Source organism: Megalopta genalis, chromosome 10, assembly GCF_051020955.1.
Source record: "Megalopta genalis isolate 19385.01 chromosome 10, iyMegGena1_principal, whole genome shotgun sequence".
Lineage (NCBI taxonomy): Eukaryota > Metazoa > Arthropoda > Insecta > Hymenoptera > Halictidae > Megalopta > Megalopta genalis.
In genome coordinates, this window is record NC_135022.1 from 9,390,064 (window position 1) to 9,402,577 (window position 12,514).

At 44.1% G+C, this 12,514-nt stretch overlaps 1 protein-coding gene across 2 annotated transcripts in view; it reads left to right on the plus strand.

Moving 5' to 3' along the window:
• LOC117222749 (UBA-like domain-containing protein 2) overlaps positions 1–12,514 on the plus strand; it is a 39,840-nt gene that overhangs the window by 21,262 nt on the left and 6,064 nt on the right. For both annotated transcript variants that reach the window (XM_033474639.2, XM_033474638.2), the window contains one exon: positions 12,416–12,509. In XM_033474639.2, the coding sequence (XP_033330530.1) occupies positions 12,416–12,509 (94 nt within the window). The remainder of the gene's footprint in view (positions 1–12,415; positions 12,510–12,514) is intronic.

Genomic DNA, 12,514 nt, shown 5'->3' on the forward strand with positions numbered 1-12,514 from the left:
GACAACAAATCTTTCGGAAGGTGAACAAATAAAAAGAAAAGGAAACACGGTTCGAACGGTTTGCAAACATTCGCGATTCCCGTTGCCGTGTTTTTTTTCCCTCGTTCCGAGCGAGAATTAATTAATGTTTACGCTGCTCGATTTTGATACATTATTTGGGAACCTGATATCGGTCCCGTTGCATCCCCGAGCTTTCGTTATTTTCTCTTCCAATGAAACTTCTGGCCGGATCGCGAGTTTTCTTTGTTACTCAATTATTGATGTTGTTGTTGTTGTTGTTATTGTTGTTTCTGCAGCTATAACGAGGAAACGCCGCGAGTGACAATTTGAAAAAATTTCAATCAACGTTCGTTAATTGAAACTGCAGCGCACACGGGATTCGCGTGCTCGTGAAAATTATGCAATTTGAAACAACGCTGATATGAAATATAATAATTTAATACATTTACATATAATAATATTTATATTATACGTGTATAAATAATTTGATATAATAATTTGAAACAACGCTGATACGAAATAGAATAATTTAATATAATAATTTTACAATTAATAATAATTTGAAACAACGCTGATACGACATATAATAATTTAATATATATATATAATAATATTTATATTATGCATATATAAATAATTTGATATAATAATCTTACAATTTATAATAATAAAAATTTTGGAATCCAAGCGTTCTCTAGTTTTTTATTGCATAAATTGGCACATAAGACAGCGCTAGCATTCTCGTTCTAATACAGACCTAACTTTCAAATCACAGATTTTAACCAAACCTGATTATCTCAGAATTTCTCCCTTATCGTGTATCATTTTTAAATATCGCGGAAGGCAACATTTCCATTTATCTGTAAAAGAGAGAGAGAGAGAGAGAGAGAGAGAGAGAGAGAGAGGCGTGCGGAACATCCGCGCGAATAATTGCTCGCATAATTAACCCATCGTTCGGAGTTAAAACGAAAGAACTATGCACGTATTCGGGGCTCGCTATGCAAACGATTATGCGAAGAGCTCGTGGCACGAACAGAGAGGAAATCAATCCGGTGGTGGCCAGCGTGGGAGGTAATCAATCCGCGATGTTTGACCTTTGCGGATTTTCCTAATTTTCTCTCGCCCTTTGGAATTTACGCGCGCACCGATTCGCCTCTTCTATTTTGCAACAGCTTATTAATAAACCATCGGCGTTTTATCCGGCCGCAGGCAGCCCCAGCAACAACGCCGTGGAACGATCATAAATTATCGGAGATGCAAGATAGAGTTTTTCGGGGTTCGCGAATAACAAACGAAAGCTCGCTAACTGTAACCGTTGTTTATTTATACCCGGCGCGCGGTCGCTGGCGTAACAGAGAGACGGATGGATGAATGAACGAAATAGATAAATAGCGTAACGTATGTATGTATGTATGTATGTATATCTGGAACACACACGAGATGAGAAGCTCTAGAAATAATCATTTATTTTCGAAACAGGCTACCGCGAAACGGGAATGCTGTGCGCGAATCGCTCGGATTAAGGTCAAGGTGGCGATGATAATCGCGATTCCGATGCACGCATCGCGAAGTTGCTTGCTTTCCGGTGTTAACTAGTTCCTACCACTTTTTCGTCCCTGGCGAATTAATTGCGCGACGTACGTACGCGCTTCGCACCTCGCCGCTCTCGTCGTTGCCAGCTTCTATTTGTCCGACATTTTTCTGCCCGATCGGAGCGAATTGTTTCTGAATCGGTCTCGCTTCAACCGGTTACGAAATTGTACGTATCGTGTTTCGAGAGCGCTTTTCCAAGATGCGAGCGCAGAAGTTTTTAGGATAAGCGTAGGTATTACGGTAATGTCTCCCTTACTGACGCTCAGATTGTTCACTGGAATGGATAATTTGGGAAGAGGAGACACGATTATTCGGTTTATTGTTATAGTTATAAATTGTCAATAATTACAAAAACGAGCCGCGAGGCTCGAACAATCGTATCTCCTCTTCACAAATTGTCCATTTTAGTGGACAATCCGAGCGTCAGTAAGGGAGACATTACTGTACAGCAATGTCTCTCTACTTGACGCCCAGGTTGACCACAAAAATGGACAATTTGGGAAGAGGAGATACGCTTATTCGGTTTATTTTTATAGTTTTAAATTGTCAATAATTACAAAAACGAGCCGCGAGGCTCGAACAATCGTACCTCCTCTTCACAAATTGTCCATTTTAGTGGACAGTCCGAGCGTCAGTAAGGGAGACATTACTGTACAGCAATGTCTCTCTACTTGACGCTCTTGACGATAATTAAGGAAGAAGAAATACGATTATTCGAACCTTCCGGTTTATTTTTATAGTTATAAATTGTCAATAATTATAAAAACGAGCCGCGAGGCTCTCGAACAATCGTATCCCCTCTCCTCAAATTGTCCATTTCAGTAAACAATCTGAGCGTCGGTAAGGGAGACATTACTGTATAACGCAAAACGAAAAAAGGAAAAAAAAACAAAAAAATATCATTCTCATCCTCGATAGCGGAGAATTTAACTTATCCTGGTACACCGTATGCAGTGTGTCCATGGTACGTATTTGTGCAACTATCGTCGGCGAGCAATGTTTGCAACCGCGCGCGTTCGCGATACGCGAATCGCAAACGTGTGGCGGTCGAACGATATCGAGGATTAACCGGGTAAATAAATAATGTTACAATAATGAACTCATCGGCCGGCAGATACGCTACGAGATATACACGGCGAGCGTCTATAAACAACGGAAATAAAAACACGGCACCGACGTATATCTCTTTTCGCAATTGAATGGATAAAAGCATTATCGAACGGTCTATCGAGTGTTTTGAAATACGATTTTTTTTAATTAACAACGCACGCGATAACGGGGTGGATGCGCAGCCGTCGCCGCGGCGTCTAAAAACAGATCGATCAGGCAGAAATAACGAGGCTATCGTACACCGCGCGTATTTCTAAATATTAATTTCATATGTACACATACATGCATACATACATACATATATTCCCATTGACGCGCGGTCGAATCTGAATCAATTTAATGGTCGTTGATTTCTCGCTGCATCGCGAGCAGCAGCGTTACGTGTCTGTTATGTACGCGCGTGGAATTATTAGACCGAGGATCTTCGCGGGTTTACGATGCTCCGCGAAGTACGACAAAGCGGTTTGTTGTACGCGCTGGCGAAAATTTTTTTATTTACGATTTTATTAACGATTAACCGAACCGGATTTTTCTCCATGTTTGTTATCACTATTTTTCAATTTTTCGAGCGACAACGATGAAACCATGGAGACACAGTGAATTCTCCCTAATTTTCTGTCAGTATGTGACAGAAAATCGTATCTCTTCTTTACAAATTGTCCATTTTTTGTTCAGAAGCTGAAGGAGAATTAGGGAGAATTTATTGTACCTCGATCGAACCTCGACCAATCTGTCAATATACAGGGAATCCCAAAAATGTCTCGCAATTCGAAAGTGGCGGGTTCCTCGGGTCATTCGAAGCAACTTTTTCCTTTATAAAAATGTTCTCCGAGGCACCGTTAACGAGTTATCAACGAAAAACGGTGACCAATGAGAGGCGACCTCGGCTGGCGCGAGGCGACCGAGCCAATGAGCGGAACCGGGCTTCGCGCACTGGTTGGCTGGGCCGCCTCGCGTCAGCCGTACTCGATTCTCATTGGTCACTGTTTTTCGTTGATAACTCGTTGACGGTGCCTCGGAGAACATTTTTGTAAAGGAAGAAGTTGCTTCGAATGATCCGAGGAACCCGCCATTTCCGGATTACGAGACATTTTCGGGACACCCTGTATCCATCAATAATTCGTCGAAAATAAGAAAGAGTCTAACTATCAATTTTTTAAAATCGGATAATCGAAGTTATATTCCGTTGACGTGTCTATCTGTTGACGTATTGCTGGAAATAACATAACGTAACGATATCATCGTGCATTAGTCATTCGGTCAAAGTAGAATCAAGATATCGAGATGAAGGTAATTCGGAAATTCCGAGCGAACGTTCCGAACTTGACGCGATTTGAAACTTTCCGGAACCGTTCGGGCTCGACGGGCCGAGAATTAAGGTGAAATAAAACTCGATCGCTTTTTTAAGACGTTTTTGAGAAGTTTTTGATAGAGATCGGGCGACGCTGCGGCGGAAATGTCCGCGCGATTCGACGAACAATGGGCTCGCGTACGGATTCGCTGCAACGAGTCACGGTGATTCGAGACTCGTTGGAAAATTAAATTTTCATTGGATTAACGCGCGCATGGAGCCCACGCGACGCGAGCTACGCGACACGTTCAGCTTCGATAATGAAGTTCCTGTTTCGTCCGGTAACACGATGAATCGATTGCTCCGTATATTCAATTTGACATTTAATATCATCGGCGCGGTCGCTTCTGCGTTCTCCGTTGCGTCGAATTATACGCTGTCGAGCATCTTTAACCGGTTAGCTGTGCGTTTGACGAGTATACTCGACACGGAGGCATTTTGAGTCGCGACGAGTATACTCGTCGTGGAGGAATGGCAGTGCATATTTTGTGCCACGACGAGTATACTCGTCACAGAGAAGTTGCATTATTTTGCATCAGGACGAGTATACTCGTCGCAGAGAAATTGCAATATTTCGCGTCAGGACGAGTATACTCGTCACAGAGAAATTGCAATATTTCGCGTCAGGACGAGTATACTCGTCACATAGAAATTGCAATATCTTGTGTCAGGACGAGTATACTCGTCACAGAAAAATTGCAGTATTTCGCGTCGCGACGAGTATACTCGTCGTCGATCAGAACGCGGAGGCTAATATGCGACTAAAATTAGTCGGACACGGGGTTGCACGCGTCTTACGCGGCGTGCGCGATGATTTCATTGAATCGCGGGAGATGGTGGCGACGTTCTAACCGCGTAAGGTCAATTTATTGTTCCCCGCGCCGCCGGCCGACTCCGGCGTCGGTGATTCAGGAACGGTGCGCCGGTCGCATTCCCGTATCAGCGGAGTCGCGGCTCGCGGTTGCATTCGATAAAATGTCGCGGACCGCGCACAGTTGCGAATACCGTGCGCCGTCTGTTCGCGAGCTTTATTTCGATCGATGATGCGAGCCCCTCGTTTATCGCGTGAAATGTCATTCAGGCTTCGGCTTCTTTCCATCCAGAGAACCATTCCTACACGCGGCTTCGAACTTGTTTCCAGGAACGAGGTTCGCCTAATAAGGATCGCTGCATTTTCTGCGGACAATTCTCCTCGATCGGAACGCTGGAAAAAGTCACGCGAGAACGAAGATCCTCGGTTTCGCGGACATTTCGACGAACTTCGGAATTTCGTTCGATTTTTTGAATATTCTCGACTCGACGAACTTTGGCAATTTCGATTCAGGAAAATTGTTTCAATATTTATACCGTGCAAAGTTCATGGTGCAGATGGATTTTTTTTGGAAATACTCGACTCGACGAACTTTGGGAATTTCGTTTCAGGAAAATTGTTTTAATATTTATACCGTGCAAAGTCCACGCTATGCACAGATCGATTTTTTGGAAATTCTCGACTCGACGAACTTTGGAAATTTCGTTTCAGGAAAAAATGCGTCGATTATGATGGAAAGGAAATGTCACGCGGGCCTCGGGCTGTCCTTGATTAATTGTCTCCTACGTAACTTTTGCCGGTAAGCGGCGTGTCGTGCTCCCGCGGCCGTCCAGCCACGATAGAAAGTTGAGATTCTCTTTCTTCGTCTGATTCGAACGGCATTAAACGATCTCAATGCACGAAGGTTGTTGATATCGATAAAACCTGCATATTAACCGGGAACACGTTGCATAATCCATGAACCGAACGATAAACGATCGATACGCCGCCGTTCGTACAGCTGCGTCTAAATAGACATAGGCGCAGCTATGCGAGTATCCGGCGCTTTCTCGTCTATGTCGACGATACGCGTGTATATATACCTTTTCTTTTGGAATTTCCTATTGTTTTAGGTGGCTGGATAATTCAAATATTTGTTTAGTTATTTGTACGCGCGGAGATACATCCGGGAGACAAGAAATTGACGAAAATTTATACGAGATGAATATTGTTGGAAATCGAAGGGAACTTTCCTTTCCTAATTAAAAAAAATTCTAATTTAGCAAATTCTAATCTAGATCGATTTCAAAACAGCAGAAACGTTTAAACAATTCGATTCGAGATATTACCGACCTACCGTCGACTCGTCGAAATCATTAAGAAAAGAGATAAGCGTGTCAACGCGGTTCCGGCATCTTGCAATTAACGAAGACAATTTTTTACATTTGCAGAAAGGTCCGCGGTGTCCAATTGTAACCGTTCAAAACGAAACAAGCATTTACGGGCTACGAGAGATTTCCATTTCTTTCCCGGCAGCGTTCAATTTTTCGCTTTAATATTATTTAAACTTAGATTCACGCTTACGACGAATAATCGTAATTAACCGTCGTTGACGATATGCCCAGAATCGCCGTGGAAATAGGAAAATTGTTGAAATCGACGAGACGGGACGGGACGGGCCTAGCTTCGGGTCGGTTCGGGTCGGGTCGGGCTGGCCTAACTTTGGTTCGGGCCGGGACGGGCCTAACTTCGGGTCGGGTCGGGTCGGGCCGGGCCGGGCCTCGGGACAAGGCGCATGTATTCGCTTTTGTTATTCCACGGCATTACGCATAACATTTGCAGATATGCGATAAGCGTTACGGCACAGCAGAGATACTTGCAATTTCGAATGACTCACTTCGGAAAGACGTAACGTAATATTCTTGTCGCGTTGCGTCGCGTCGCATCGGCTCGCTCTATGAATCGTTCGAACGGAGAGCATCGAGGGAGGACGATGATCCACGCGGTTTCGTTATCAGCCCCGTGAAAAGTACAAACAAAAAACGACTTTGCTTCCCCGAGACGATCCCGAACTAAATCGGTCGGTCGGGTTACGCAATATCCCCCGATAAGAGGAGCCAGGAAATGTCGACACGGTGCATCTGCTGTCTGGCCTATCCGTGATTTCGTCGACTGACGTCACACTCTCCATTGATCAAATGCTAATTGCTTCTCGATGCTCCGTTCGCGCGGCGCGCGCGCGAGTAAGGCTTCTCGCTCGTTTGCATAACTCTTTTCCATAAATAATGCTTTTTAAGCGACCGATCACGGAAATAGAAGTGTACCTATTTATGCGATCGAAACTTCGTATCGAGCACTAAAATGTAATAGTACCGGATGCGGCAAATTCTCCTTAATTAACGCTCAGCTTGGAAACGTAAGCGGATAATTTTGGAAGAGGAGGTACGATTATCCAAGCCTTAATATATATAATATAATATAATATAATATAATATAATATAATATAATATAATATAATATAATATAATATAATATAATATAATATAATATAATATAATATAATATAATATAATATAATATAATATAATATAATATACTATAATATATAATAATAATCGCATCTCTCTTCTCTTCCGAAATTGTCCACTTTCGTACACAATATGAGCGTCGATTACGGCGAATTTACTGTATCACGATTGGAAATAGGAAATCAAATAACAAATTACAAAATTGTTGTCGTTACATCAGAGATTATGATAAACGAAATGGTCGCCGCCAGACGATGAAAATGAAAATCCAACCGTTGCAGCATCGAGTGCATTAAGATTCGATATTTATGAGAAATAGATAACGTAAAAACGAAAGATAATTTTTCCCACGCTATTTTATCATATTATTATGCAAGATTAGAAGCCTTAGTCGCGTTGCCCCAGCTGTACGTACCGACTCCTATCTCGATTTTCGAACCACCCCATAGATACATCGGCAACATCTGGGCCGCTTATGCGAATGCAAACGCGTACGGTTATGGACTAATTCTGAGAAACTGGTATCGGAGTTTTGTTTACAGCAGCGTCGAGCGGTTCGCAACGTTGCAGACGAAATAACAAAAAAATCTCGTCGTCGGGTCGTCGACCGTTACGAATTATGGCAGTCTCGTAGCTAACGTACTCTATTCTTGCTTCACGGTTGATAAATTCTCCGTCACGAGTATACTCGTCGCGACAAAAAATATTGCAATATAACCGTGACGAGTATACTCGTCGCGACGCAAAATGCTACAATTTCTCTGTGACGAGTATACTCGTCCTGACGCAAAATACTGTCACTTTTCCGTGACGAGTATACTCGTCGCAACGCAAAATACCGCAATTTCTCCGTGACGAGTATACAAAGATCTGTTGCAAAAAGTCTCGCAGTTCGTATAATTGAGAAAAAAACGAGTTATCTCATTGTTTGACCGACGACCCACTTGTGCTGGACGGCTCGCGAGAAATTCGATGAAATAATAAACAGTACGCAGAAAATTCGGCGGCGAAGGTGTTGATGCGCTTCCGATCGTTGTACCACGACGGATAGGCAGCGTGTGCTCATTATACACATTAGATTGGATCTATAGCCGTGCAGCGACTCGTAACGCGACACGCGTTTCGCGAGGCTTTAATCGTCAATTAAACAAGCCACGCGTCGTCGCCACGATAATTTCGTCGATCGAAACACTGTTGCCGCGTTATCGAACGCGCGTTCTCGTTCAAGGAACCGTTCGAAACCATTTCGAATGTTTTCGTATGCAACCGGAGGTCGATACACAGAGCCTATTGAATTTTATTTAAATTTTATTTTTTTGAATTTTAGTTTGCGATCAACGTAGGTGACATTGCCCCAAAACGTTGTCCATACAGTAGTTTACGACTTCATTCCAGAAAAGTAGGAGGAGGGGGAGGGGGAGAATTACCCATCACAAATGGGATTGGACGATATCACTCTGCAGCACATGTCGGAGCAGTCTCCGAAAATGCTCTGTATCTGTCACGTGCAGTTAAGGGTAGTGAGGAGGGGGGGTGCATTCAGTTCGAACCAAATACCAGTAATTTTCCATATAAAATTTCGAAGAACTATATTTCTATAGTATCTTTCACGCAGAATCGAATTGTGTAAAAATTAACTCTCCAATTTCCCTTTTCGAGTAACAAAATAAAATTTCTTTCGCGAACAAATTATCAGATCGCAAAATCCATGCGCAATTTTCTTCGATATGATATGCACAAATCGTAGTAAAAATTTCAATGCATTGGATTCAAGACGATCCAAAATCCCAGTGGCAATTATTTTTAAAAATAAAGGTGTTGCCAAGTAAAACTGAAACGTCTCCCGTTCTTCGTCCCCAAAACGAAAATTTCGCACGCGAGCGAATCGCGACTTTGCGCCGAGCCTCTGCGCCAGAAGCACTCTGAAAAGTTGCCGGAAAGTCGAGCCCACGATTATTCGCGGGATCCATAAAAATGCCCGGACAACCGTGATTTCGAACGATAAACTCTCGCTGGGAAGTTCGCTAATTCCGCCGGCGCGGCGTTCGTTGGAAAAAACGATCGGATAGTGCTCGCCGACGCGCTGCAGTATTTGAAGAAAATCGGCGAAATCAAAATGGTTTCTCGGCTGTCGACGCGCTCCGGCGGATCAATGTTTCGGCCGTAGGCAGGACGCGCCGATGGCCGATTCCGAAGCGCGTCACGTGTGCGAGCGAGAAAAGAAGTCTGGCAGGAAGCGAGAGAGAAGAGAATAGAATAGAAGAGAAGAGAAGAGAAGAGAAGAGAAGAGAAGAGAAGAGAAGAGAAGAGAAGAATCGGTATTAATTTCACAGTCTGTACTTCGCAAACATCTGCGCAACAACGAGCTCGCCTAGTGGTCGACTTAATTAATTGAACTCTCCGCGAGAAGTTACGCGGGCATGACCACGTTCCGTCGGCCAAAGAGTTCTTCTTCTCTCGCTTCGAAACTTCGCCGGCCGCCGGGAGACTTCGTTTCTCGGTTGCCGCGTGCGCAACTTCTCGCCGGTTGCGCCGGATGCGCGGTGGGGAGGCCGAGTGGTGGGGAGGACGAGTAATATTAGCCGGCATTTATCGCGGAACCGTCGGAAATCGAACAGTTTCCGAAGCAATGATCTCGGTTCGAGGCGCACCGTTCTTCTAATAATTATGAACAAACAATCGTAGGACAATTGCTCGACAACGAAAACGTCGCTTTAATTTATTTCCCATCGATCCATACGGTTTGCAATTTTCGCAAGGCGAAAAGGGATTCTTTTCGAAAGGGGTCCGAATATTTCGGCGACCGTGTACCCGAAGCATCGAGGTCGCTGTTGGAAAACGAAGCGAGGGAGGGGGTAAGGAAAATAGGAGAGACCGGGAAATAAGGAAACCGGGAGATCGATAAGCGCAGAATTTCGACGTCGTGTCGCGTCGCGTCGGATCGAAAACCGTTGTCGTTCGTCCAGTGATTGAGCCAAGATTTGGCACACAGCTTATCGGAATGCCGCCGACCGAGAATAGTAACGCACCTAGCGACTGTCTGTGCCTGACAGTGGTTCTCTCTGGCTCTTTCGTGCGCCTACACGGTGGAACGAATCGGAACCGGTCGTTATTTTTTTTCTTCGACGCGCTCACCGTCGAACCAACCGTGTACATACATACAAAGTTGCCACGAAACCGTGGCAATTTAGCCGGCGTTACGCGAACCGGCGGGCGCGAGATTTATAGCCACCGATCGCTCTTCTCCGTGCTCCGTGTGCATTCTCGCGCATCCCTGGAACACGGCTTGAGTGTCTCGATCGCGCGAATTAATCGGCTGGATACGATCGTTTCGATGATGGAAATGTTGCCTGGTTTCTCGGCGAGATTAAATATTGATTGATTTGTGTAATAAATACAAGCGTCGCGTAAGGACCGACTCGGAGGCTGCTGTTTATTTTGCGAAACGTGGATAATATAAAGGATTTTTAGGTAGCAGGGTTGGATAATCGAAACGAGTGAAATAATGTAATCGAGAAACGAAGCTTTGAACAGTTAGCTGTGTCGCGACGAGTATACTCGATATCGTTTGATTTTCGCGACACATGCAGGACACGTATAAATAAATAATTTCATACGATTTGGAAAATATCTGAATGAAATTAGAAATGCATTAGTTGAATCGATCGATTTGTTTACTTTCTCAGAATTAGTTGCGTACACTGTTCCAACTGTTTCTATCTTTACGCGCGCGTATCTGTCGCCGTTACTCTGGGACACTCTGTATATACGATACGTTGCTTCATTCATACTTTATAGCACATACATACTACCATACGTGAAAGCTTTCCTTCTCGTCGCGCGTCAGATCGTCTTCGTTTCTTGTTATTCGTTTTGGATTAATTTTCTTTCTTCTTTGAAACCAGTTCTACCGGGCGGTCTTTCAATTCCGAACGCTCGCGATGATGTAACGCGACGCAATTGTAATCGATGTAACCGTATTTAGACATCGACGATCCTCTTAAGATCCTCGAATCCTGTGAACTTGGAAAGTTTGTTTCCGCAACGTGAAATATCGATGTTTCAACCGTTCGCACTCCGTCGAAACTAATGAGAATAATTATGAATTATTTTCTTTTTTGATTATATGCAGACTTTTGCTCGCATCCGAGCCGTTCGCGTCGATTACGACGAAAAGAACGGAGAAAGAAAGAAATTGAAACCATTTCGTAGCAATGCTCGCAATATGAACATGAAGAGAACGTTCAATTAAAAATTTTATTAAAATTTTATTTCAATCGAATTGAATTGAATTGAAGAGAAAAATTGCATTTTTAAAAAGTTCATTTACAAATATTTAAAACGCTGCATTTTGTTTCCATTACTATTCTAACCCAACAAAAACCCAAATACATGCATCGATAATATAAAATGCAAACGTAAGGCTTGAAATACATAATTTTAGTTGTTACACGTTTCCGTCCGCTTTTTGTGCGGAAGCCGAGCACCGTGGAACGCCTCGATCAAAGAGATAAAACGAAGCTTACAAGCGTATTCAGTATTTCGCCGCTTGTTGTCTCCTAAGCGTTGTAAGCGCACGATCATCGGGACAGGTGCAACAATCTTTTTTCGAGTCGTTGTTCATCACGTCCGCTAAATATTCCATAATTCATGAATGCGAAGCCAACGAATCGCGCGCTCGACGGCCGGTAATCGGCGCGTAGAATCTGGCAATTAGCATGTCTTAGCCGCGGGAAAGAAACACACGCGGGGACACGAGGTCCGCGCGCCGCGGGTATCGATCCTCGAATAAAGAATCTATGCCCGCGACGCGCAACCTGAAGCGAAGCGAAACGAAGCGAAGCGAAGCAGGGCCGGTCATGCGCCTTGGTCTCGAGAGCCCCGAGCCTCGAGTCTCGGCCTAAATAATGCCGCACACGCGATCGCGGCCCGAACGTAAACAAACAGAGTTATATAAAAGAGATAATGCATCGGAGAGGAGGCTGGACGGCATTATCGAGCGAGCCACCCATAGAAAGTCATAAAAGTCTGTTTCTTTCGCAGATAACGCCTTGCAACACACCGGCCACGCCGCCCAATTTCCCCGACGCGCTACTCGCGTTCTCCAAAATGTCCGCCGGAGAAAAAACTCCCTCGGGTAAG